This window comes from Magallana gigas, chromosome 6 (assembly GCF_963853765.1).
Source record: "Magallana gigas chromosome 6, xbMagGiga1.1, whole genome shotgun sequence".
NCBI lineage: Eukaryota > Metazoa > Mollusca > Bivalvia > Ostreida > Ostreidae > Magallana > Magallana gigas.
Genome location: NC_088858.1, coordinates 4,808,380 through 4,836,191, shown reverse-complemented (window position 1 = coordinate 4,836,191; position 27,812 = coordinate 4,808,380). Strand labels below are relative to the sequence as shown.

Below are 27,812 nucleotides of genomic sequence, written 5' to 3'. Positions count from 1 at the left end.
GGTCCATCAACCCTAATTTCCAGTAGACCTAAAATTTAAATTGAATTATTTTTCACTTAACCACAATGACGAGGCGTAGACCGATGAGAGAGAGAGAGAGAGAGAGAGAGAGAGAGAGAGAGAGAGAGAGAGAGAAAAGAGAGAGAGAAAAGAGAGAGAGAGAGAGATTTTAACTTAACAACTCTATGGGCAATCATTATCTGTAATTAACATACGGTATACCTTACATGCAAAGCTTTCATTTTCATCTACAAGAACAATCAAGAAAATCCCTGAGGAGACCATCATAGCCAGTCATTCAAAAACCTGAAAATAACATGCTTTTTGCATGATGTCTTTTTGTAGTGATCTGTGTTACACGGACAAAGTCTCGAGAGACAAACATTGAAGTGAAAGGGAAGCGGCAAGGATCCAACGTTAAAGCTTTAGTATTTGAAACAAGTTCAGTTTCGACTGGTTACATCACCCCTATGATTTACCTGTTGGTGGACAATTGAAGTCGTAAAGCGCATTCATATTGAAATATCCAATATCAATACCATCTCTGGCGCGGATGTTATCACACTTCCCGAGTTCCCGTGAATATCTGCACTCGTCATCATGGCCAATAGATTTACCTTTGTTCAAAAATTAATTTCTCGCAGTACACCTCTGAAACATATTGTGGGAACCTAGTGAATTCTTTTTTGAACCAATTACCAAGCTCCTGTCATATTGCAGCGGGATCAATAAGGGAGTGACGGTCGTGTAGATATGGTTGATTGGGGAAACTGAAGATGCGACAGACGACGCTCAGAGATGGCGCGAGTTAGATACCTTGAATTTCTTCTCATTATAATGGAATTGTATCCTCCGGTGCACACAGGTAATTTATTTTGAATTCCGTTACTAATAACTCTAATTTCGAATTATCCCCGAATGAAAAAGAATGCCGATATATTTCTGTTACTTGGAATGAGCGTATTTGCAGGCTATCTATGAAATTTTCATACATAATGATTGCGCAAACATCCTTTTTATACGAGCACGGAGATTAAAAAGAGTTTTTGTTGAGATTGTTCATCTTTTACAAATACCCACAGGAGTAATGCACCGTTGTAATGTTTGGTGGGTAAGCAGAAATAACTGATTGCTATAACATTGTCTCAGAGGTAATTTCGCCGACCTGCAGTTCAAGGTAAATGAAAAAAAAGGGAAATCTCTAGTTTGGTTTTGAGTTCCTCAAACAGTTATTGAAGCTTTTCGGTTTACTATAATGATGCGTTAAAACGGAAAGGTTGTAGAAGTAGGAAAAGAGGTGTGTGGCCGAAAAATATTAATCTGGTCCTCGTTACAATGAGTAAATTGTTGAATCTGTTACGTTTGTCCAGGAATATCTATAACTAAAGCTAGCTAGCGTGACTCTGTCACATGCCTGCTATGGTTCTTGTTTTTACACGTTCATTGATTTGTAGGTTAGTTTCCAATTTCAAACTCCATATATAATGTAATTATTCTTTTTGGCGAAAGACAATAGGGAATTAAAAAAAAAATCCATTTAACAAATCTGGTGCATTTAACTATCGTCATATTGAATACATGTATTTTCTAAAGTGTTATGGATTATTGTACAAGAACTCCGTGGGTGTAGTTTTTTGGATAGGAACAGTCAGGGAACAAATCAATTTGCCCTTTGAATGAAAAGTACAAATGTCATCAATGTTGACTTGAAATTGAAAAAAAATTATCTAAAAAGAGTGAAGACCCATTTAATAATTAAGAACTCAATAGTTATTATCAACATTATTTCCATTACATGACGTTTTAGATTGTTTCGCTTTGAGTGGCGTTGACATGTCATGTTATCATTTTTCGATGAACATCAACGAAGTAAATGTAAGTCTTGTAGGTTCCCGCCAGGTAACTAAATTTTTCAAGCTCTGACTCCTATAAAAGGCTATAAAACTACACCCTTCTCAAACTGCAACGATGAAACATAAAATACACGAATATATGCATATGTATGCATATCATAGAGCAAAACAAAACAAAACACCCCACCCCCCACCCCCAATATAAACAACTACAAAACAAAACTTTGAAGGGACTTAGACACGATTTGACTTAAAATTTGATTTTTCCATTTTCGATGTTTATAATGATAAATATAGAAGTTTATAATGCTATGTCAAAATTTGAATGTCAAATATCAAGTTATAAGCAAGATACAGGGTTCATAATTCTTTGTTTTGTAAACAAAGCTCGATTATTGTCAATGTTTACATATGTGTTGTATTGGTGTAAGTTTCAATAAAATATAACTTTCTTTTGCTGATATTAGTATTCATGAAGATATTAAATTTGTTTAAATTGTTTTTACAAGTCATTTTGTCTAAGAAATAGCAATTCTCTACATTACATTTTTTTGTAAACAACCATAAGACTCGAGCTTTGTTTACATTACAATCAATTCTTACCTCTGTATCTCGCTTGTAACTTGACTTTAACATTCGATATTTTGGTCAATCATTTAAAATGCACCAGTAAACCATTTTATGCATAAAAAATGAAAATAAATTTTTGATCTCAAATCGTGTCTAAGTCCCTTTAAAGGAAACAGTGCCTGAAATAGTAAATAATACCATTGCAGATGGCCGCTTCATCTTGTTTTACCACCTCTATTTTTAATTCTAAAGGGCGCATTATGATAACTATTAGGTTATAAAACAAGAATAGTAGTTACCCCATATAATAGTGATGGTTATGTGCAGACGCCCGATGGACTTGACTACGCTCCCTCGTGTCATTATGACCACGCCCATCGGGTATCTACAGATAATCAACGATATGTACTTGTATCATAGTTTACCATAATTATTAATTATATTTTATTATAGTTAGTGGAAGAGAACTTCCCGGTGTACAATGCAGTGCCAAATGTTGGTCTTTACATTGCACTTTGTACTCCATGTAGATCTAAAATGACTTCATATACCTAAAATTAACAAACATTAATTACTCTAATAAATTTTTTAAAAAATCACAGAAATGATTCCACTGTTCTGTTTTATTTTTATTTCATGCTCGTCATTTGCTCTACAGAATTTAACATAAATACAATTTCATGTTTACAAACCCATCGTTGCACAATGCTTCTGTTTCGAAATGTTGAAATTAGATTTATTTAATGATGGTAGTTACTAGTATTCTTTTTAAAAATCCTCTTTGACACTTTATTCAATAATATGTGTTTAAACAAAATTGGTTGAGATTGTGGGGATAGTTAAAAAAGAAGTGGGGGTATGTACAGTTAACCAACAGTGAACGAATTAACAATAGCAATACGCCGAGCTATGGTACAAACACAGGAACAGTATACTGGGAGAAATTCTTGGGCCTCCACGATTTTGGGAGGCAAAACTCTATATCAACAATAAACATAAGGTATTTCTTTATTATGAGGGTTGGTTAATAATTATCCACCAGATCCACTTGGAAGTTTGAAAATAGGATTTTGTTAGCCATAAACCATTAGTGAGCGAGAAAACCCTAAAATAATTTTGAAAGATTTAGAAAATTTCCTTGTATTTCATATTTGGTTCATCTTTTCCGCCACTTGAGAATAGCCTTAAAAAGATCTTAGCCGATGTAAAATCAGAGAGGCGCTCACCGAGAGAATCTAGATGTCAAAGGATTGTTTATAATTTATCAACATTCAATTTTATATGGATGTGGTTTTATATTTTTTTAAGTATTTACCAACAAATTATTATTCAATCCTCACTCTAAAGTAGCTTGTGCGGTAATCTGATTGCTCTTGTCAACATCTACTAAATAGAATGCATTTTAAAATTTAACAACATCGTTGCATTTTAATCATTTATACTTTTGGATATTTTCTGTATAACTTTTCATCGAATTATATAAAATCATTTAAGATTTTTTTATCTTTGACAAATGAATTAAGTTCAAAGGCCTCTGTAAGTAAATAATTCTAAATTTTACTCTCAAATATTATTCCCATATAGCGTTTGCATGAATATTTGGTCACTCGTATATGCTTTATAAGACATTAAAAACTTTTAGAATCCAGTATACATTGTATACTATATTTGTTTGGTGTATTTTAACCCGATGGTGAAATGATATCTATAATTTACGTCTATCAATTCTTTAAATGCTAACCCAGTCCAACAATAAAAAAACATACTGCAAAAAAAATTCATAATTAGCAAAGTGTTGGCTTATAAATGAAATAAAAAAAAAACCCTCTATAACTAATGTGTTATTTTTCTTTACATGGTATTTCTGAGTTTTGAATTGTTTGGAATTTACATAACCTTACCAAACATTTCCTGTGCTCAGAGCATCATTAATTCTAACTGCATCAAAATAAAGAATAGGGAAGTTAGAAAATCTGTGAATTTGATTATTCAGCTGATTACAGATATATTTCATCAAAATGACGAACTTGCGTTTTAAAAAAGAATTTAAATTAAAACGATCCTCTCGAAGACGTAATACGAAGAAGCAATTTACTGTGTCGTAGGTATAGGTAACGACGGAGCTATACCGAGAAAGTAAACAAATGCTGGCAGGCAGTCTTACAGATTTAGGACATGTGGGAATTCTTTAATACTTGTATTATACTCCTTGCCGTTGAGTTGGTGTGGGTAGCTAACTGCTCTGTAAAGGTGTATGATCGCATCAATTGATCATAATTATTTCCTATATCTACCTATATCTACATGTCTGCATTGCTTGGTTATTCTGACTATAAGAAACTGGTTAAAATTTCTCTTGGTATTCCGAACCATTACAGAAAGCTGGGTGCTGGTGGCCAAAGATTTTATTAATCTCCGTGATACAAAGAGCAAAGGTATAAAGATACTGGAAAGTACTCAAATTTTAAATTTAAAATATTTGGATTAAAATCCCAAGGAAGATATGATGGGTAATTTGATGAGCATCCAACATCCTTAAGTCGAAATAATCGATACATTTAAGGTAAAAAATAATAATTCTGGGAATTATAACGGACAAGATCTCCCATGGGGACCCGGTGAGAACATTCATTAACTGTGTTAGCGCGTGTACTAATGACCGGATAATCGGAGACATGACAAAGCATCCAAATGTCGGATCTGGGCTTGTATCTCATTCATTCAACAGGTAATTTAACCAGAATCCCCCCAATCCGACCAATAATCCGTCCTGAATTACATGTCTATATTTATTCTGTTGTTGGATGGCGAATTGAGCGATCGTTCTGAATGACCCGACACTCGCCGCGGTGTTGCTGAAGCAGTCTCTACCTGAAAACAGTTTTATGAACATGGGATCAAAGGGTTTCTATATTAAACAAACTCGGCAAAATCCATAACCAAAACTTATATGGGTATGATTGGTCGATACCAACAGAAAAACATGACAGCTTGTGTGGAAACACAAAATTCTTCTTTTTTTTTCTTCATTTTAGTCATTAATTTAAGAAAAGAGGCTTATCTTATGTTTTGTCATTATGTAGAGAATTTTAAAAAAAACACCTTTTACATGTATATCAGAAAGATGCGATAAATCACAGTGCAAACGAACGAAGACAAAGATCTCCTCAAGTCCTAGTACATTGAACAGACAGATAAAAGCGATGGAATCTAGGTACATGTACCGGTATTCGAATCAATGCTGTTAGTCTTCATAACTGTCCGAACCAATGATGTCGTGTTCCCTAAGGTTTCAACTAACGCTCTCGGTTTAATCAGAAGATCAAAACAATGTTCTCGGTGGTCCAAAAGAGTCTTACCAATGTTCTAGTATTCTTAAAGGTGCAAACCAATACATGTACTCTTGTACTCTAAATGTTCAAACTAATGCTCTTTGGATTATTAAAGCTTCGAACAAATCATCTCAAATATATTCGATGTTCTCACCAATACTCGACCTTAAGCTGTAATTGTTTTTAGAGGTTCGAATCTATGCTATTAGTGTTTTAGGGGTTTAAATCTATGCTATACGTGTTTTTAGATGTTTGAACCAATGCTCTAGATGTTCTCAAAGGTTTGAACCAATGCTTGTGTTCTTAGAGCTTTGACCAATGCTCGCGATCTTAGATATTCGAATCAGTGAGAGGAAGGCAATCAGAAATCTCTCTCTCTCTCTCTCTCTCTCTCTCTCTCTCTCTCTCTCTCTCTCTCTCTCTCTCTCTCTCTCTCTCTCTCTCTCTCTCTCTCTCTCTCTCTCTCTCTCTCTCTCTCTCTCTCTCTCTTTCTCTCTCTTCTTCATTTGTTTTTAACCAAAGAGATTATACTTATCAAAACTGTAAAAGTACAAATATCATTTCAGTCGAATGCACTTTACAATAAAGAAGCGCAAATAATAATACCTGGTTATGTTGCTCCTTCCTTAATCAGTCTCGGACTGTCATTGCACTATTTACTAATTATAGAGTATTCTAACGGATTAATTAAATTTTCCATAAGTTAGACATTAAATGACTACTGTATCCAAGGCCACGAATCACATTGCCTTGGGTCTGCAGTATAATGAATAGTGTAATGACTACTTCAGGCAGTGCTTGTCAAATGAGGCCTGATTGAAACTAAATTCTTTTAGAAGAAATTTCTAAGCTTTTTACTTTATTATCCTTAATTAGAAGTTAAAAGTTTTGTTGCTACCATTATGAGTCACCCGACCAAAACCAAATAATCAATCTGTGTATACCTGTATTTTATCTCTCTTCCACTATTTGTTTTCAATATCTAGATGCCATAATTTTTCCACCTGAATGCGGGTTTTCATCCGAACTTTATGCTATTATATTTAATTGAGTTTGTAACACAAAACCCTACGGTTTACAGACAATGATAAAAAGATAGGTACAAAAAGTTTCACATAAATGCAGACGCACATGTATTTGCAAGAGACATGCAATGAATTTCAAAACACTTCCAGTAGGATGTTATTTGAGGTTAAATACACCCTTTTATAATATTAGAATATTAAATGTGAATATGTTTTATTTTTCTAACGCACATATAATTATAATAAGGAGATCATCAAGTAAACAATTACTTTAAAAATAAAACGTTTTGGTTCCAGAGCAGTCTTGTGCCCTAATGGTTGTTTCCATTTGTTAAAACACGTATTGTACAAATTATTACATGTGGATACATCAAACCAATGAACAGTATGAGTTTTGTCAACAAACAATATACAAGCGATGTATCCTTCGCACATGAATGGCCTTCCATTAAGTATATATGAATTTAAAGCATGTTCCATCATTGGTATGTCTTGATTCCGAGAGGGACAACAACAAAAAACAAAGACAGAACAATTGTTTCTATATATTCTGCCTTGTTCATCCGTATTTCATCTTTTTATGTACTCCAGTACAAATGACTGCCCGGGAGGCCCTGGAATACGTGGCTTACGTGGAGACACACGACTGTAACGGGGGGACGGGGAACTCCCTACAGCTCCAGTTTGACCCTACGACATGGAACTCGTACGCCCTGGCCGCGGTGCGAACTGCCAACTTCCTGTCCAAAATGATCACATACAACAACAACAACGTGTCCACACTTTCCGAACAAGTGTTGTATTCCCTGGTAACAAACAACGTCCACTTAAAGTCTGTCATATTTGGGTCAGCAATAGCCCTGGAGCCTGACCCGTCCCTGCCCTACCCCCTGATGTGTCCCTACGCCTACAAAGAAACCGATAACTCGTCCACAGTATCGGTCCACGCCAAAGACTTGTCCGTGAGTTACAACTACACCGACCCCCAGACGGAGTGGTACCACACCCTCCGCTTCCAGAACTACACCCACCTGTCCATCGTCACTGACCAAATCCAGCTCAGGTAACTGTAATTCATGACTTTGTAAGTAGTTGGATCGTAGAGTTTTTAGTTTGTAGATCACATCATATATAAATGTTTATGATTTTTAATTCATTTCGGTTTATTCACTCATACCATATATCCGAATGGTACACGAGGTTCAATATAACTTATACATGTATATACACTTGGCGGGAGTAACGTTATTTATATCCTTTTATATACCCTTATTTGTTTTAACAAAATGTAAATATTAATCATGGAGAACAGACAGCGTCTTTTTTGTGAATTAATGAACAAATATTATTTCTTATCAATTTATCAATGTGTTTTGGCACTAATTCTAAAAATTTTAAAATATCACTATTTATTTATGATTGTTTTGTAACTTTATTTTAATATTCATTTGTAACCATTAATAATTGTTATTTAATTAACCTTAAAGAAAGAATCACTCCGTACTCTGACGTGAGATGTAAGCGTTAACTTTGTGTTTTAAGAACAGGGAATTCTCTGGATCCGGCCAGTGACGTCACACAGCCGGTGGCTTTTCTGGAGGATGGTCGTTGGACCAACCCTTACTACGACTGTGGGGGAGGGGACATTTGGATGGTCACTTACTCCTCTCCTTTCTTCGGACTAAGTCCAGACCACAAGTCTGTGATATTTAGGTACTATTAAAAACCAGGTTATACGAGTTAGTATAGTAGTCTGTTAAACTAGCATTCAATTTCTGTATTTAATAGGTAGTATTTAACTCTTATTCTTGGATTCTAAAGTTAATAAAGTTCACAATTCTATGACATGTTTTCTAAAACAGAAAAAAACCCATTAATTTACAAAATGAATTAAAACCCGGTGATCTCTTTCACTTAGTAAGTTGGGTGAATCCACATACCAATAAAGTTATATCCCGCCATTCAAATGTGCCGTGGGTCGGAAAAACATTTTTTAACTTGTGCATGTAAATTTTCACTGATGTTTGACCTTCCCTAGCCAAAGAGAACAGGAAAAAATACTGGTAATTAATTAGGGGTATGTTGTAAACAATTAATGTATGCCATCATCTTCTAAATGACTGACTTTACCTCATTGATTTGTCTCAGTAAAAATCACCTGCACCATGATAGATGATTGATTTAATTATACATCAGAGAGATTGAAACAAAATGTAACAGAGCTCTTCTTTGTCGTGGGGGTGGGGTGGTTGGACACTTTGACGGGACCATGACCACTGTAGATTTTTTCACAGAGGGAAATGTTAAAGAAAAAAAATACCCGTTTTTCCCATTTATTTCAATCTAATATCTTTTCTTTATTCAAAACTTCAGTTTGAATGATAAAAACAGAGAACGGGAAATTTTATATATTATTCGTTCATTTATTTATTTTTGCAAACATAGATTTACACAATTGGCAAATTTACAGCAAGCCGTGTAAAACTTTTGAAGCATTGACTATGAGTATACGGTAGAACTATAGCATATAAAAGTGCGATAATCAGAAATTACTCACTTTGTTAGATCAGATGACAAATCGAAGAGTGAAAACCATTAATTAAAATTCGAAATTATCAAGAAAAAGAGAAACAAACAAGTCCTTAAAAACCCGAACAGTATCTAATGGATAGCAAACTAATCGAACACACTCAAACCCTCATAAGCACGTCTCGAGAACGAAACATTATTTTACAGAGATGAAAGAGAATGTTGTAGATGCTAGTTTCATTAACTCGCTACTTTAAAATAGTTTCCTTTTTTATATGTAATTATTCTTTTTATGTGCTCTCAAAACGTATTAAAAACCAAAGATAATCTAAAGAAAAATGATTAAAATAGATGTTATAAAACCCAAACGAGGAATACATTCTAACGTTGCAAAAGCTGAACCACTTTTATTATCGATACAATGGTGATATTGTAGGGGCGTGGCCACTATCGATATAGAACTTACTAACATCGATGTCAATCAGTGTGACCCTGACCTTGGATCATCTGGAGGGGCCCTGGACGTATTCAGGGGGACACACAGCTGCCAGCCCACCACAGTCGTAAGTACATAGGATTTCAATACACATTGAGTAAGTTGGAGAGGTGACAAGATGCAGTATCAGGGCGATGATATTTTAGCTGCTACAGCTAGAGACAATCAATGATTTTACTCATTAGCATGGTGGGCTTTATTAAGCTAACAGTAATTAAAGGTAACGTCACTGATAAGTAAACAACAGAGCGTAAAAATACATTATCTCAGACCTTTGCACGAAGCTTTGTACAGATACATAATATTGATAATTCATAAATCGTTGCAATTGTTCAAAAACTTTGCATGTACCGTCATAATCATTCAAGTTTAACTAATGATGACGTCATTGTTGCAGTGTGTGTTCACACCAGGTAAAGGATTTACCCGCGGGGCCTACTTCTGTGAATGTGCCCCGGGATATTTCTTCCCTGACACTCATGCCAGTAACAAATACTACAATGGTAGCGAAATCGAGGAATATATCACGCGTAATAATCTGACGTATATTACGTCATATAATCGCTACAGATGCAACCAGTGTGCACCTGGTTGTGTAACGTGTACGACCGCTGCGCCATGCCTGTTCACCAGGAACCTGTACATCAAGGCTGTCGTCCTCGTACTGACCATCATCACTATTGTTGTCATCTTCATCGTATCTGTTGTGATATTCCATCTCAGAGAAAGCAAGGTGCGGTATCAAGCAGATTTTCAATTAGTTATATAAGATCACGTAAACAAATCCATATGAGGAAATGTCTCTTAATGGCTAAGGATTTCTGCTGGCAGCCATTGTAAAGAGTGAGATAGTTTCCTATCCTGATGTCTGGAATACAATATTATAAGTAAACATAAATACGAATGTATTCAATCGTTACTGGTAACCAAGGAGTATAATAAAGCTAGCCATTTGTCATTTTGTATGTCCATTTCAGATAATTAAAAGCGGAAGTCCTATTTTCCTGCTGTTAATGTGTGCCGGAAGTGCATTGATGTGTCTTCAGGTAAGATGGATAGAATCCGCCAATGCCCATTTGTTCCTCGTTTGTGAATCACGCTACAGCTCGTGTTTCGATAATCTGATGGATTCATTCCAAGAAAAACACAAGATTTTTCGATACGGCACAATTAGGGTTATATGCTGACAGTGGGATCGAGTAATCAGTTGAAATATTTTATTCTGAACTCGTCAATGACTATTGACTTTTGGTCAAGGGAATAAAAAAAGCGTTTAACTCTACCCCAGTATTGACAATGAAATTTACTGTGTAACTAATATATTTACTCTGAATCAGAGAGTTGTTTTGGATTTTGATCATTATATACTGTCTATTTCAGCTCTTTGTGATGTTTCCTGACGCAGACGACAGACTTTGCATGGTAATGCCATGGCCGTATCATCTGGGCTTCGTTTTACTCTACGGTTCTCTCCTTCTTAAAACTTGGAGGTTGGTACATGTTGATACATTTATGTTTCAAATTCCACACGAGTGGTGCTAAAGTGATCTATTATATTTCAACCAAGAGGCACTGTGGCCAAAGGATGTTATAGTACTTGATAAGTCCGGGGTTGCTAACCTTGGATTCCTGGATAGTTTGAGTTCTTCTGGAGTGTTTGATATAAAAAGATTTCGATTTGTAATCAATTCTTGCTTTATGTTTTATATTTTCAAATTAACATGACCAAAAAAAAACTCCAATAAACTAAAAAAATTGTTTAAATGAATTGCGAACACAGTGCAAAAAAGATATATCAATTAGGTATTAACACAGAACAAATGCTTCCTTAAAAGTACCCTATTTAATTACTGTATGATTTTTTCGACAATACAAGTATTCTATTCCAACTTAGATCATAAAACAGATAAAGAAATAATAAATTCTTTAGAAAGATTCGGAACTAGCGTGTGTTTGCAAATGGCCGGGTTAATATCTTTTTTTTAATTAGTACGCGATAGTTAATACCAATCTATGTTGGAGACAACTACGTGTGAACAATGACTGAGAGCTGCCTACGCTCTGAGAGTATCGTGTACATTGCTCTACTTCTGAGCTCGGTACATCTCAAACTCAAAGGTCTTCGGCGCGACTGCAAAATGTAGCGTATATTTTGCACCCGGATACGGAACTCTAACGGATACGGAAAAACACGGCCATTTAGAAGTGCAAAATTTAGTGACACTGGTATGATATATTCGCTCTTAAACTGTCAATCAGTCGGTCCTTTTCCATTTCATTTCTTAAATATGGGGAATTATCATATAATTCAATATTTTCAACTGATAAGCAGAACATTTCTACTTTTTAAAATATGTTTTATACTCTATTTTTGAAAGATTCATACAAATCTTTCTCTAATCTTTTTAATAATATTCCCACATAATACAGTGGGGTAAACAAGAAGGAAATTTGAGTACAAAAAATATTTTGATTGCATTAAATCTTTTTTTTTTCTCATTTTTTCAAAATAATAATAGCTTATTTTTTGCCAAATCACAGCAAGAGAATATCAGTGATAAATAAAATGTACTGTAGATTCTTTCCGTTAATGTAAATTGGTTTATTACCGTCATAAGCCGAAAAAACCCCCCGAAAACCTGAAAGTTATTACATATTTGAAATGTATTTATATTATTTGTTTAATGGATAGTTTTAGCAAAATAGATTTATCACTTGATTCTGCATGCACGTTCATTTAATGTTGTCAAGACATATACACAACATTTATATTGTGCTGTTAAGTCGCAGAAAGACACCGTAAAATGTACAATTTTATTGAAATTCAATTCAAACTCAATAATATAAATAGCTTTTTAATTTTTCCCAAGAGGCTTTTCGGTTACTAGTATTTGTGCGAATATTACATTCTCGTTAAAAATGTTTTGGGTCGTACAAATAGATAGTGTCTTGCATTTTGCTTTCTGCAATTCTTTTTATGGCTCTCCAATACCTAAGGTTTGTTTAGGATTTTTATTACTACAATACATAATTCGATAATTATCTCTGGTCTTCGATCTTCAACCGTGATTGGCAAAGCAAAGAAATGCGCAACTTGTCAAAAAATTATATATGTGACTGTTTTGTGACATCAACAAACCAAGTAATCAAAATCCGAAAATCTAAGCAATGACAACTGAAAATAATAACTTTTTTTAATTCCTGATAGTGATTGCGGTGTTTTTAAAAAAAAATCGGACGAGATGGAAATGAGTTCGCTTGGACTAGTGGAGATTTGTATTTTTTTTCAACAGAGAAATCGTTTTGACTATTCATTAACACCTGGTTCTAAATACCAAAAAATGACCAATATACACTAGACTAAGGCTAAAATACTCTAAATATTCTGAATTGTGTCACGAAGAACGTGACGCGCATCCTAATTTATTTGTTTTTGTTGCCGAGACGACTAAACTTGACATTTTGCACCAAAAAGCTGAAGAGTTTCTGGTGTTCTTTACGTGTACGTGGAGTTTTTTTCTAAAAAAAAAATTAGCGTAGAGAAATGTCAGATCAAAAGTTAATAAAAAATTAATTAACATAGACCACATACAGCCCTATTCCGGTTTGTAAGAATCAAACGTCTGTCCAAAATTATCTTTATTGGTTGGAATACATGCGTGCGTATCTACAGAAATTAGCTTTAATACAGTGGTTGCTAGCGTATGATGTACATTGTCGGCATACTCTCAAACCTGGCCTGGCCTCAAAGTTGGCATGGTCTCATATTTGGCCTCAAAATTGGTCTGTTTAATGCATTGAAAATAAATCAATAAAAAATCAATACAATCATCAAATATGTAAAGAAAATATGAAAATAAATTTGAGGCCAACAAATTTGGTAGAGGCCAAACTTGAGGCCAGGCAAAAATTTGGGGCCAGGCCAAAATTTAGGGTCAGGCCAATTTTGAGGCCAAAGGTGAGGCCAGGCCAAGTTTGAGGCCAGGCCAGGCCAGACCTGGCCAGGTTTTAGAGCATGCCTACAATGACGCTATATAAGCTTTGGAAAGCTGCTAATTTGGTGACAGGAATGTGATGGAATGCGATTGCCAAAAAAACCCCAATGGGTCCATAAAATTCAAAATTTGTGTTTGCATGATGGTTATCAAACATTGAATGTAATACTCGTTTATTCTATTAAACCAAAAAAACACTGTTTAAATTAAATTAATCAATATGTCAATTTTTACTCTATTCATTTCAAGATTTTAATCATTCAGATTTTTTTTTAATAACTTAATGCAAACCTATGCAACTTTCTGAAGAATGTTTTTAGCTTGTCACTTTTGTACATAATATTAAAAATATAGTTTTTTGTTGTAAAAAATCACCATGATTACCACACTTTAACTCTCATTTTTTCTCATCAATATACATATGTACTTGGAATATGCTTCAGTGTTCTTTTATCAATTGTACTTCTCCATCTCACTATTGAATTACTCGGGAAAATTTAAACAAAATTATTTCTGTCTATGATGTTCCTTTGATGCTTGTACCAGGTCCACAGGTGTAGGAGCAAGGACCTTTCTATAGGACGAGACCTGTACCCAACTGTTTACATAGCGATTAATCTTCGGAAAAACTGCTCCATTGAGTGTACCACGTGGATGCTAGATAATTAATTTACTTTGTTTTACAATCAATATTATATCAATTAATATTCAAAACACTGGCTCCAAACACGCACACTAATATTAAGGTACTTTAGAATGAGTTTAATCAACGGTAAAAAAAAATTAGGTATAAGGACCTTAGAAACCAAGTAAGGCGATTTTCGTGATGATCTATAGCTTGTACTAAATAGCCGTAAGTGGTTGCTGTCTGAACTTGCAACACAGGATGTAGACTACTACGCATATCAAACATAGCAACCGTCATTTTGGGGGTAAATTCAGAATATTTAATCGGGCACTGGCTGGCTTCTTCATTGGTTTTATTTCTACTTTTTAGGATATCTGTGATATTCAGACAGGGTCAAATTAAACGAATTCAGCTGCCAGACAAGACACTGATTCGACGATTTGTTCCAATAATGGCCATCACGGTGGCCTATTTAGTGGCTTGGTCGTCAGCCAATCGAAACACGACGCAGACGCGGGAAACCAATGACGGGTTAAAGTTCACCATGTGCACAGAAAACTGGTGGTCATATTCTGCTTATGGAAGTAAGAAAAAGAATTACTTTCCTGTCAATGAAATCTACTTTTTTCTATGAATTAGGGATCGCTTTTTATTGAACATTTTATTTTCCTTTTCAGTTGAGGTGCTCATGCTTTTATTTGGGGTATACCTGTGTTTCACGGTGAGGAAGGCGCCAGCTTCTTTCAACGAGAGTAAACATATCACGTGGTCCATATACAACGCCATCATCCTGAGTACATTCATCTTAATCATTGTGTGGGTACTAATTTTACATTTTACGATATAAGAATCATTTATCAATTCTTCGTACTTGGTATTCTCCTTTCAAATAAAAATTCGGGGTAGACATGTATCGGAACATTTATCATTATCATATATATTACCAGCTGAAGGTGAAACAAAACATTTAAAATACCATTTTGAATTAAAAGACAATAAGACAACCATATGCGAACGCTTATAACAAACATACGAAATACAGATAATGCATAAGTAATTTGACTTTCATCGAGCATAATCGTTACGTTCGTAAAAAGCATATTAAATTTCCAGCGTGTTTAACTGTGCTTTAATCCAAGTTCAATGTTAATCTACGTCCGTTCATGTTGGAGCGCAGTTTCTGCATTGGCACTGATGACGTAGAATCGTATCATGCTTCATTTAAACCATATATTATCATTCTACTGTGTTTTTCCATTATATCCGGTGATCTCTAAATGCAACAACCTAATCACTGCGTATGAATTTACATGTAATTTATATAAGGCGTTCCCAAACATTGATATCTCTAATACTTTTGAAGTTATCAGTTTTAGAATACATTTCGTAGATGTTGTTAAAACACCCTGTTTTTCTGTTATTCAAAAATTATTCTGATTCTATTCTTTAAAGCAAAATTTCAAGAGGATTATATTTTTAAGGCCCATCTCAACAGCCAATGTGATAACTAGTTTAAACCGGTTTTTATAAAACAACTGTTCTTGCTGTAACTTATTTACTCCCTCCGTGAACTGCAATTTATACCGATTTATTTAACAAAACAATTGATTTCATCAATATGCGAATGTAAATTTTAGCATTAAATGAATTACTTCTGAAGTCATCATTGAATGCACTAGGGACCTAGTAGACGCCGATGAATACGTTAGACCAAGGTTGGATAAAAAACTTTCAATGCGTTCTACACACCGTGTAGATACATACGTCGCCAAATTTTAGACGTACGTTATACCTACGCTATATACGGTATGTCACCTCGGTTGCCGACGTACATGTATTGTAACATACTTGATTCTGTTTCACGTGTTTCGTTGTTTGCGTTCGAAATTTCATGAAAGCACAAAAAAGAACATTGCGCAGGAAAAACTATACCCCAACGCCATGCGTTAGCGTGCTCGTAACCAGATTAATTCTAACGCGTTCTACATTTGCCAGCTTGCTTGTCCTGAGCTCACGCACCTGAATACGTTTGTTTTTACGTCATGGTGCGACAGCCTTTCACAGAGAAATGAAACGAAATGGAAATAATGAAATAATTCATAAGTCGGCTGATTACACCTTTCATGAATTAGTTCTATTCCTTTTCATGTATAAAAAAAGTATACAATGGAATGGTAGCATGAAACAGACTCTGTTATCACAGCTCTGCCATCCCAGATATCTTTTTGACTAAACGTTAATGCACTAAAACAGATTTAATGTATGCATTTCATTTTAAACATCTAAAAACAGACTTACTCTGATGAGTTACTGTCATGTAGAATCTATTGTTATTTCGCTTTGAAATTTTAATTTGCCATTGTTTACCCAAAAAATTATTTCCGCAGGTAACCTTGATTAGAAAAAAGAATCGTGAAAAAAAATCAAACACTGTAATTTACATCGTAATTATCAATGCTTTTTCATCGCACCATCAGTACATTTTTCTCTGTTTACCATTGTTTGAGGTTTCAAATTTGAAACAGGCTCCGTATCATTTTTTTTTGTTATTGCAATATATCGGAAGTTGATAGTTAATAAAACTTTAATTTGAACTGATCCAAAGTTACACAAGTTTCTTATCAGTTTGTTGATTAGAGGACTGTTATGCCTGAGTGAAGTTGACATCCCTCTCTGTAATTAACCCCAATCGTCCCTCTGTGTGTCCCCTTTGATGCCACCTTCATCAATATCTTATTGTTCCTTTATATAGGTCGTGCTGATTACATGAGTCGACGACTTCAATACCTAATTTTGATACGATCTGTTTTCCGAAGTTTGATTTTGGGCTTCACTTTTCTGCGTTCTCTTCCACCTCCTCATCTTGATTTGATTCGGGTTTTCTTTTCTTCGACTTGCTTCCGTTGATGAGATGGTAATCAGTGTTTATATTTTACAGCCAATTTGTCGCTGAGACGTCCGGACCCGACCTAATGTACATCCTGTATTTTCTGAACTGCCAAGTTGTGGTGACGATTACGATGGTTCTAATACTGGCCCCTAAGGTAAACTTGAAGATAATGAGTTCCAGGCTACGGTCGATAATATGTCGTTAAATCAGTAGTTAGAGTTACACAGCATTGCAATTCAATCAAGATTTAATTATTTCCTGTAGATAATACAAAGAAATATAAAAAAAATAAAGGTATGTTATATAACGATAGGGAGGTTATGTAATGTGGGTTTTACATCTCATCCAAGAAGGACAACTTTCACCCCAATGTAATTCAGTGTGACCTCGACCTTTAAAGAAGTATTAGAACAAGGTCATGACGCGGCGTTTTTGAGGAAACAGATGAGAGAATTTTGGAATTTTGGAAAAGAATCCGGCTACATTGTGCTAATTTGATTTTGATAAAGATAGTAACACTCGTTTTACACGCCTACGAAAGAAAGAAAAATGGCCTCATTAGTTTTCATTTATTTGTTCTTTGTTTTACGTTCCATTAAAACACCCGCCGCCCCCGCCCATCTGTAACATCATATGCAGTGTACGATGTATTATATCAGTAGGACCCGTCCCTTCCGGATCGACTTGGAACGGAAGTAGATTAACATCTTCGCTAGCCAAGGGTCCGATTCTTTCACCGAGTTGAGAATATACGACTCGGACTCTTGGCTAGCGAAGATGAAGATGATGCTAGCATTGATTCTGGCGTCCCACTTGCTAGTCAACAAACACAACGCTATACTGCTGGGTACAAAATGTAAAATTGTTGTGTTAAAAGTTACATCGATGATAGACTATAAAAATACCTTTACCAGAACGTGAAACAAGGATATATTGCTCTCAATATAAACTTCTCGGTCTTTGGTGTTGGAGCCAGGGTCCTAAAATCTATAAAACCTTACTTATATTTTAAAATTTTAAATAATAGTCATACATGTAATTTTGATTTTGTGTAATTAATAAGTAAGAAACATCGTGTATGACAGGTGTTGGCAATGAACTAGTATCCAAACGCACGTTTTTTGTATGGGATAAATGCACCCGGGGAAAATCAACACAATCAGTTAATTGAGGAAAAGTGTACCTATGTCGGAAGAAAAAAAATAAACCTCATTGCAAACTCAAGAAGGTACCATCCCCCTTATTAAATTTGTCTGCAATTAATAGAAAATTGATAGTCCTACTGTTTGGGTTCTTTATACAAACAGGTACACGAGATAATTTATCAGAAGTAGATTTCTCATTTAATAGACAATGGGTCCAGAAAATTCAAAATGAACAATATGACATTAATTTAACAAGTGTCACTGCAGTAAGGTAGATAATTCTTAGAACTTTCCACACGATAGAAAACATACTTAAAAAAAGAAGAAGTTAACCCCACTGTAGTCTGCAATTGAAGAAACATCCTTGATTAAAAGACAAAAGTCTTAAAATGATAGTCAGCGATTCTTTGATAAATGACATAAAAGGAAGGAAAATTCATAAGAAACCTATAAACCTCCTTTTGGGAACAGCAGCAAATCCTTTTTAATTACCGGCCGACAGGTATGATGTGAAAGTAATCAAAGTATTGATAGTACTGGAAAGCGGTTAGTAAGCTTGTTTAGAATACATTTAATTGCATTAAAATTTTATGTACTAAAAAATCAACATTTTACGGTATGACTAGCCAATGCATTTCCCTTTTTGTAATACCAATGTATGAGTTTTCCGAAAACTGGACCAAAACTCAGTAAATGCTTGCAACAATAAATGAACAACATCTATACATGTATTAGGATCACAAATGAAAATGTGAATTTGTCACTTTTGTTCCAGAAATGTATACAATTACATCAAATGAATTGTCTTTTTAACGCAGCTTTATCAGAGAGAACGTGTGACTGAATGAGATCAATTTATAAAAATGTTATTTGTAAAAATAATAAAAAAGTAAAATATATAAGTGAAATGTGGGATTGCATTTATTTGAATTTGATTCAGCAAACGCAATTTTCTGATGTACACAACATTTTTTCATATGTGTGTAAATGGATTGTTATTGTACTGCAAAAACTCGATCTATTATAATATCAAATCAAATAGTTTTCTTCAGAACAACAAATAGATTGCGGTTGCTCTTTTTATTCTTGTACAAAGTTGATACAAGCATTTTTCGCAACCTTTATGTTGGATAATTTCAAGCAAATATTTTTCATTTTGAAATGTGTCGGTTTTGGTCAGTTTCAGCTGTTGTATTTTCTTTTTTCCAGTTCTATGCCGTTCACATGAAGTTAGAAGTGCGGCGACGGGATAGTCTGCCCACCATTAGTGGAATGATGACGCAACACATTAAGAGGCCATGCCGCTCCGTGGGGGTCCAGACCACGCCCACTGGGGAGGACAATGATATAGTAAGAACAAACACGTGTAATGGTATACACGTGGTATTTTTCGATTTTAAAGAGAAGAACAATGCTGTACATAAAAAGTTATCACGGTTAACATAGATGTTCAAAATCGTATGCTTTTTTCACTTTATGTTGAAGAATAATCTTACAATTTCTTATAGATATCAAATAATGCAACGTGGCTTCCTTTTCGGAAGCGTTCCAAAGTGAGGCCAATCGAAGCTCCGTCCAGTAACAAGTACGAGGCTACCATGACAATAGACTCAATCAAAAGCACGTGAGGCCAGACAGCGACCAGGACAACCCAATATCTGTACCACCATCACTTCCGTCCTGTTGGGAACGTCAGCAAAACGAACGAATCAAAATAGTTCAAATTGAAGGGGAATGTTGGGGCCTAGGTGGCCCTTAAGGAAGTCCTCAAATTCAATTGGCTATTCTGAAAGTTTATCTAGACCTCGCCAACCTCATGCAGATTTCTGAAACCATTCCACTGGCTATGAAGGAAGTTGAACCCAACGCGCCATTCTTAGTTTTCTGTCCAAGAGAGAGTTTGTTCAGTATCCTCTAAGTAAGTAAGTAAAAGGGGGCGTGCCCCAGGATAATACATCCCGGTTGCAAAGTTCACTCTCTGAGACATATCATCGTCCACAGCTACATGTGATCTGTTCACACAAGCAGCAGGAACAAAATCAAGACAAGGAACTTATTCTTATATATATTAAGATAGTCTTATTATTGCGGTTCAGTTATATTGGACCATTCGCGTAAATATTTGGGGAAAACGTCAATTCTTCAATATACCTTTTATAGTTCAGATTTGTTTTTCATAACATTTCAAAATGAACAGGGGCCTGTTTTCCCAAAGCAATGTGTCAATTTAAAAAAACTGAATACAAAGTGTTTACTGCCATGGGGACAGACATTGCTAAGGTATAGTATCCAGAACCCCACATCTTTCGTCAAAACATTGTCCTCTGTACCCCCTCCTCCCCCCGTGTTGTGCTAGTTGCCCTGTGTATATCTCGGTGAACCAGTCTTTCACTTCACGTCCCAAGAACGCACAAAAATGCAGAATATGCACTGTGTATATTTGCAGACCGTTGTCTTTTACGGTTTTACAGAAAAAGTCCGGATAATAATATCCATTTCTTTTTTACATATCAATCATCACCAGAACTAGAAAACAGTTCTTTTAAAATTCATAAATGTTTTGTAAATTCTATTGTTATTTAATCCCGATTCATGCAACGACTGAAAAAGTGATATTGACGGCCAAATATTGTTTGCCAGACTAAAAATTAAAAATATCTTCGAAATTTTTGACAACTTTCTGACTGGATATGAATTATTTACTATTCTACTACAGTTATTGCCGAGATCAAAGAGATGCCGCGGACATTATTCTCCAATATACCACGAACGTCATCAGTAAATTATCAGATCAGAAATACCTATTTGTCTCGCACTGACTATGAAAGTACAACTTCAAACCGTAAAAAGTTTTAAAACCATGTCAGTTTCACGTGTTAGTTCCAGTCAAAACGATGTGTATTGCCTCAAATGTTTATTTTTAAGAGATCAATGCGGCTGTTCCTAGCACCTCCCTAGCATTTTTTCACTGCATGTTTTTACATAAAATATATATCGTGTAGTAGTAATAATCGTATTAAATTGCCTTTATAATATTAGGAACATGATTCAAAGATATTTTATAAATAAGATAAGAGTATTAAAAATCCAAAGAAATTTCTGTCGTCTGCATGTGATTCCTTTGATCGATACACATGTAAACATTACCAACAAAACCATTGGGGTTACACGGAACAGCCGTCAAAATGACCTAGATCGTCTCTCTATAGGAGAAACGATCCGTAGAAATACTGGGCTGTTAGTAGAATAGAAATAAAGTTCTTGTTATCGTGAATGTTGCAGGATAACCTCCTCGGTCTCGAAATGTTGTTTGAAATATAAAAGCCTCGGCTAACGCCTCGGCTTTTATATTTCAAAACAACATTTCTCGACCTCGGAGGTTATTCTGCAACATTCACGAAAACTCGTACTTTATTTCTTAAGAATATAATAACTGAGTTTGGCGGAGGCAGGAATGTTGGTTTAAAAGAAATAATAAAATTTCTTGAGGCCTGGGGTATTTAGATTTATTAACAGAAAATCCGGTTCCATGATACCCTAACAGAGGGGACGTTATTTAAAAACGCAAACGCGTTTTCCAACTCAATTTTAGTTATTATGTTTAGATGATGACAACTAATTTGGTATAATGTGAATCTTCATTTTAAAATGTATACTGAAGATTGAAAGATTGGAATTTCAGAAAAAGTAGCGGTAACTCGAAACTTTATGAATCACTTTATCGCAAATCAAACAAAAATTTCTTGTTTGTGTCCATAATACTAATGAATCAGCCATTTTGACCCACCTTTTTTGTTTTGTTCATTTTGTATTGAGCAATTAACTATTTCAATATATATATTGAACTGCACGTTTAAAAAATATACCCAGTGTATAGGTCTGAAAAATTGACAATACTAATGTTACATTGTATAGTTTTGGACACCATGCACCTTCACTTTGCCAAATGAATTTTTAAAAATCAATTTTGTTTTAATGTACTTCTAAAATAAACTTACAAATACATGTATTTAACTACAACGAATCAACAAAGTTATGAACTTGCTTAATTCTGTACAGTATATTTCTCTAAAGAATGCACCCACATGATTTTGTATTTTTTTTTTATTGTCCAATGTATGCTTTTAACACATCTTTTCATTTTTTTCAATAAATTTTGAGAAAAGCGGCAGACTTTTGTGTTTGAAATAGCTTTATTAGAGAAGACAAACTAAGTAGCAGTTAGACCATGAATCTTCAACAAATCCATAACGTGATCGGGAATGTTTTGAGGGAGGCTCAATCTGTAAAGAACAACGGCGCGAGCTGCTAAACATTTGAGAGTTGTGTAACGTATCTCACATACAGTATAGCCATTTTCTCTCAAACACTCTATGGCTGACTTCCCGCCATGGTTTACTGCATCCACGTGACCACCTGCGTCAAGTAAGAGTTTTATCACGCGCTTTATGCAGTTTGAGGCCGTAAGAGGGGCGGTGTAGTGGAGTGGGGTGTTTCCCTCGATGTCTCGGCTGTTAACATTAACACCTTGGAGTAACATTTCCATCAGATACACGTACCAATTTCTCCACCCGGCGGCCATCATGAACACAATTTTTCTGTCGATCTTTCTCGACAGCGTTAGATGGAGCAGGCTGCGATGTTGTCCATCGTGTAAGTTAGCACGAACTAGGCGAGCCAAATATAAAGCGTATTTCTCTTCGATTTCTGCATCCAGCTCTGATCCCGAAAAATAGAAAATAACGTCCAGTGTAAGTTGTAATAAAACAGAATACATGGACTGTTTCTCTTTGTCGTCTGTGTTCTCTATCTCTGACTGGCTTTTGATTACAAAGTCCACGACACGTGACAAGATTTCTAGATGAAGCTGATGAAGAGAAGTGAGGGGAGTCGGTGTAGTTATGTCATCGTCGTCATCATCGTCATCATCGTCTCTGTTATCCCTGTACATGTCGTACAGACACCGGACAAGTTGTGACAGCGCGTACTCCGTCATCCTGTGAAGACCCGGATGTTTCTCCCTCAGCAGGTCGAAGGCGTACATGACGGCCCGGGTTGACTCCTCTCCAATCTCGTCGTAAGACATCGCCGTTCCATACATCAGAATCCGGTGGATTGTTTCACCATGAGACCGGCCAAGCATCTCCTCTAGGACATATAGGCTAGTGAGAATCAGTTGTTTTGTGTTGTTTTCCAGATACTCTATATCAGTCAGAGAATTGGGTTCTTTAATACCTTTGTATAAAAGATGTTGCGGATTTTCTCGAACATCCACCGTATTAAGTTTCCCTAAAGCCAAAGCCTTTTTCCAGAACTCTATTCCTATGTCATAATCATCCCTAGCGATAGCGCATGCACCCAGTAATTTGTAAGTTCTAGCAATTTTCTCCTCGCCGACTTTCAAGGCCTCCATTAAGTACTGAACAATATCTGCGTCTCCAACTATAGCAGCGAATTGCAACGCGTCGTTTCCTTCAAAGTCAACAGCATTTGGGTCCGCACCAGCACTAACCAATTCTATCACAGATTCCAGGTTTCTGCTTTTAATTCCCAAATGGAGGATTGGATATTGTCCATTTTCACCTTGATTTACGTTGGATCCCTGTGATATTAAAAATTTACAAAGTTCACTGTTGCCAGCGGCCTTCCTTAAACAGGTGTCGCCAGCAGCCGACACCGAATTGACGTCTGCGCCATGTTCACAGAGGAAGTACACGATGTCGTCACTGTCACTTTGGCAAGCTGCCATCAGTGGAGAAAGTCCGCCTTGTGACAAACCATTGCAGTCTGCTCCATTCTCCACCAAACATCTGACGATATTGAGGGATCCGCGCTCGGCAGCAATCCACAGCGGGGTCACGTGTACATTATACGTGACGTCATCAATTACTCCCTCCTTTTCAACCTCTGCATTGCATTCCTCGATTAGATAGTGGACTATATCGTCTTGTCCCAACTCACAAGCCAGAAACAGGGCTGATTTCCCCTGGACATCTTGGTCCGCAATTCTTTTTCTCAAGTCTTTAGAAATATTTTCTAACAAACTAGTTATCATTTCTCTGTTTTCGTTTGTTATGCATTCCTGAACCTTAAGGGCAAGAATTCTGTGTTGAAGTTCTACGGTGTCCTCCATTCTGTAAAAGTAAAGAACACAGTTTAAACATTTTTAAAGCCATCTAATTCAAAATATTTTAGTTCATGTTAATATGATCTCGTTTCTTGTATTCTACTAAAATCGAAAGTATGATGTGGGACGAAACCATTCGATAAAAAAGTTTTATCAAACGTATAGATATAAACAAGAAATCTGTGAGCCAATGCTCACTAGTATATATAATACACTCGCTCTGATGTGATTAACAAAATAAGCAAAATCAACATTTAATAGGAAGTAGACGTCCGATTGGTTCAAAAATAGATCCCAACGTATGGCATGCCTAAACAAAGAGGGTGTTAAAATTTCAAGCATCTGCAATGAATCGTTACTGAGAAATCTTTGACGAAATTTGATTAAAAATTAAGGCTAAAAATAAAGAAAGTCGTCATTTAAAAGGAAGTTGACATCCGATTGGTACAAAGATATTTATTATACTCTCATGTTTAAAACTTAAATCTGATTGGTTTAGACGCAGTTGATAATCCGTTCTGTTACCCTCGGCGTAAGCAACACACTTGGCAACGGGTAAATAACGAATTGTTACATGCGCGTAAATGATGAGCGTACATTTTGCCTTAAAATTCAAGTCATTCCTATACAAAAGCAGTTGAGTTTTCTTTAAAATTGTGACATTCAGTGTAATAAAATAAATAGTGCGTGTTTGGGAGAATAACAATTACCATCGATACCCCTCGAAAACCATCGCTTCGCGTCGGTTGACAATGGTTTTCTCGGGGTGTCGATTTTAACTCACCTAAACAGGTACGAATTATATATTCCAAACGTATGACAAGCCTAAACAACGAGTGTGTTAAAATTTCAAGCATCTGCAATGAATCGTTACTGAGAAATTTTTGACGAAAAATTGGTTTGAAAATGTTCGTTAAAAATAAACAAAGTATTCATTTAAATGGAAGGTGACGTCCGATTGGTAGAAAAATTGGTCCCAACGTTTGGCCTGCCTTAACAACGAATGTGTTAAAATTTCAAGTACCCGCAATGAATAGTTGCTGAGAAAACTGCGACAGAAAGTTTTGATATGGACAAAGAGAGAGAAGGATGGACAGACACACGGTAAAACAGTATACCCCCTTCTCCTTCGGAGCGGGGGTATAAAAAGTATCATAAATTTTACTTTTAGCTGGATAGACCACGTAACATTTTTATAAGCATATAATAAAATAAATATTGAAATTAATTCATGCATGCTGTCCTGAATCATTCCTCCATCCAAAACCCCTCAACTCCAAAACGAAACAAAACAATGGGGTTTACATTCATGGGTGCTATAATATGTAAACATGCATTAGTATGCAGTTTGAGACTGTCAATAAATGAACTGCCAACATGACTCTTTGGACTCATGAACTTCCTTCTCAACTTTTACCATTAAAGTGAACGGTAAAATGTTTTGAACGGCCAACAAAGTACTCAACCGTTTTTCCTCTATACATGAAAGCACATGTGCATGTTCCCTGCGGAATGCAAGATGTCACGAATCCAACGGCTGAGTCGTTGTTAGCAAATTACATGTATATAATGGTTTCTTCTCTGTAAATTGTTTCGTAAAGTTTAGATTATGAATTTAAGCTTAGATTGTACTGAAAGACTGTGCCACTCGACTTACTTGTTCATTCACCGACGTCTGCTTTGGAAGACATAAACACAGAGTAGAGGAATGCTGTGTTACTATGGGTAACGGCCAGGGAGCCAGCATCTGCTGCAAGGTAAACATGTGCAGGGGTATGCACGTCCCGTACATGTACAAATACCAGTAAACAGCGATTATATAGCATGTCGATAAGAAACAAACCGATTCTGGCTGGTTTTTGGCCATCTACATGTTACCTAGCTACAGCGATCTCAGAATTGAGAACTTTTGAATCTGGAACACAATGGTTATTGTGAGGTGAAATTACCGATAACGATTTATTCTAAGATTTATTCAATTACTGTGGAGACGTTGATATATGTTTTAAATAGTTTACTAAATCATTCAATGTATCCAAGATCCATTAATTAATTAAGGGTTGCAGAAGAGCGTCGGTAAGAGGGCTGGGTAATGCTATATGTTTCAATGAGGTGTTCAATTACCGATATAGCAATTGCCATTAGCAGAAGATCTTTAGCATATCAAGAAAATGCTTGCAAAATAAATTATAAAATTGTCTACATATAGTTAAATTCAATCAAGTCATTGAACATAAACATACGTGTGAACCACAGGGATTTGATTTAATCTAGGCAACAAAACGGGGGGGGGGGTGTTTTGTTATATAGTATCAATGAACTCTCCAATTACTATTTATTGTAATAAACATGTATACCCCCTTTTTATGTGGCCAGATTGAGTCAAATCCTTGTGGCGTAAACGCTGTTCTCCCCATATTGGTTTATATCGATCAATCTGCATGTTTTCTTCTTCTTTCATTATTTTTTAGTACATGTATTTATTTCCGCCACCGCTTCGTACTGAGTGGTTGAGGTGTAGGTGTTGTAATTAGACACTAGCAGCACTTAACAGTCTTGTAAAGCGTCCACTGTCAGCGAGATACTGTAGCCAATACGTACGTGTCTGTGGAGGATTAATGTAACCAGAAAAACGATTAGACTTGTCATACTTTTAATTGAATAAAAAAAGCAGTGTGATGAATATTGTGAAATTCAACACCCAAAGAGGTTCATATTTCTACCAAGTTGGATATGTTTTTAAACAAATATTGAAACAGCATTTGAGAGGTTCGTTAAAATTAAAGAAAAATTAACCAAGTTTTACATTTTACACTCCACATCCCAAAACTGTTGGACAGTGCTACACCAAAATGAATAGCAAAGTGTGTTTATTACATACCACACAAAAATAATTTAAAATTACGGGATAAGTATTTCCTGCGAATATAGTGTGTACTTATTAACTACTAAGTTTCTTGGAATATTGTTTACGGCTTTCATGAAGTTAATTTGACAAACGCCAGTCTAAGTCCCATTTAAAAATTTGTCTTTTCGGCACCTGTTATACTTGGCAAAAAACGTACAAAACAACTGTCATTCCCTAAAAACTTGCTGCAGAGCATTTTCTGAATTCTTGGAATTCAAGGACCAATCTCTAAATACTGCAGGAATATTCCACAGCAGTGTCTCATAAATAGGATTACAGGAATATAACTGTAAATCAATGCATCAGCTCACAAT

The 27,812-nt window shown here is 35.5% G+C and overlaps 2 protein-coding genes across 2 annotated transcripts; one reads left to right on the top strand and one right to left on the bottom strand.

Annotated features, from left to right (window-relative positions):
• The first annotated feature begins 299 nt into the window (after window positions 1-299).
• On the top strand, window positions 300-21,880 carry LOC105337852 (probable G-protein coupled receptor CG31760). The gene is made up of 12 exons (XM_011442761.4): window positions 300-865; window positions 7,372-7,843; window positions 8,323-8,493; window positions 9,746-9,872; window positions 10,203-10,538; window positions 10,783-10,851; window positions 11,186-11,295; window positions 14,798-15,012; window positions 15,106-15,244; window positions 17,367-17,472; window positions 19,673-19,813; window positions 19,972-21,880. The coding sequence occupies exons 1-12, from the start codon at window positions 799-801 to the stop codon at window positions 20,089-20,091; spliced, it is 2,073 nt and encodes a 690-aa protein (XP_011441063.3). The 5' UTR covers window positions 300-798; the 3' UTR covers window positions 20,092-21,880.
• Window positions 21,881-22,637: 757 nt separating this feature from the next.
• On the bottom strand, window positions 22,638-26,507 carry LOC105337851 (protein fem-1 homolog A). Its single transcript, XM_011442760.4, has 2 exons — window positions 26,248-26,507; window positions 22,638-24,597 (listed from the first exon to the last, which is right to left on the bottom strand). The coding sequence occupies exons 1-2, from the start codon at window positions 26,253-26,255 to the stop codon at window positions 22,674-22,676; spliced, it is 1,932 nt and encodes a 643-aa protein (XP_011441062.3). The 5' UTR covers window positions 26,256-26,507; the 3' UTR covers window positions 22,638-22,673.
• Between the last annotated feature and the right edge of the window lie 1,305 nt (window positions 26,508-27,812).

Bases quoted from the DNA above. Each gene is read 5' to 3' on its own strand.
- LOC105337852 (XM_011442761.4), top strand. From the start codon at position 799: ATGGCGCGAGTTAGATACCTTGAATTTCTTCTCATTATAATGGAATTG. The intron at 10,539-10,782 runs GTGCGGTATCAA...TGTCCATTTCAG, and splicing joins TCCATCTCAGAGAAAGCAAG to ATAATTAAAAGCGGAAGTCC. The intron at 15,245-17,366 runs GTGGGTACTAAT...TATATTTTACAG, and splicing joins ACATTCATCTTAATCATTGT to CCAATTTGTCGCTGAGACGT.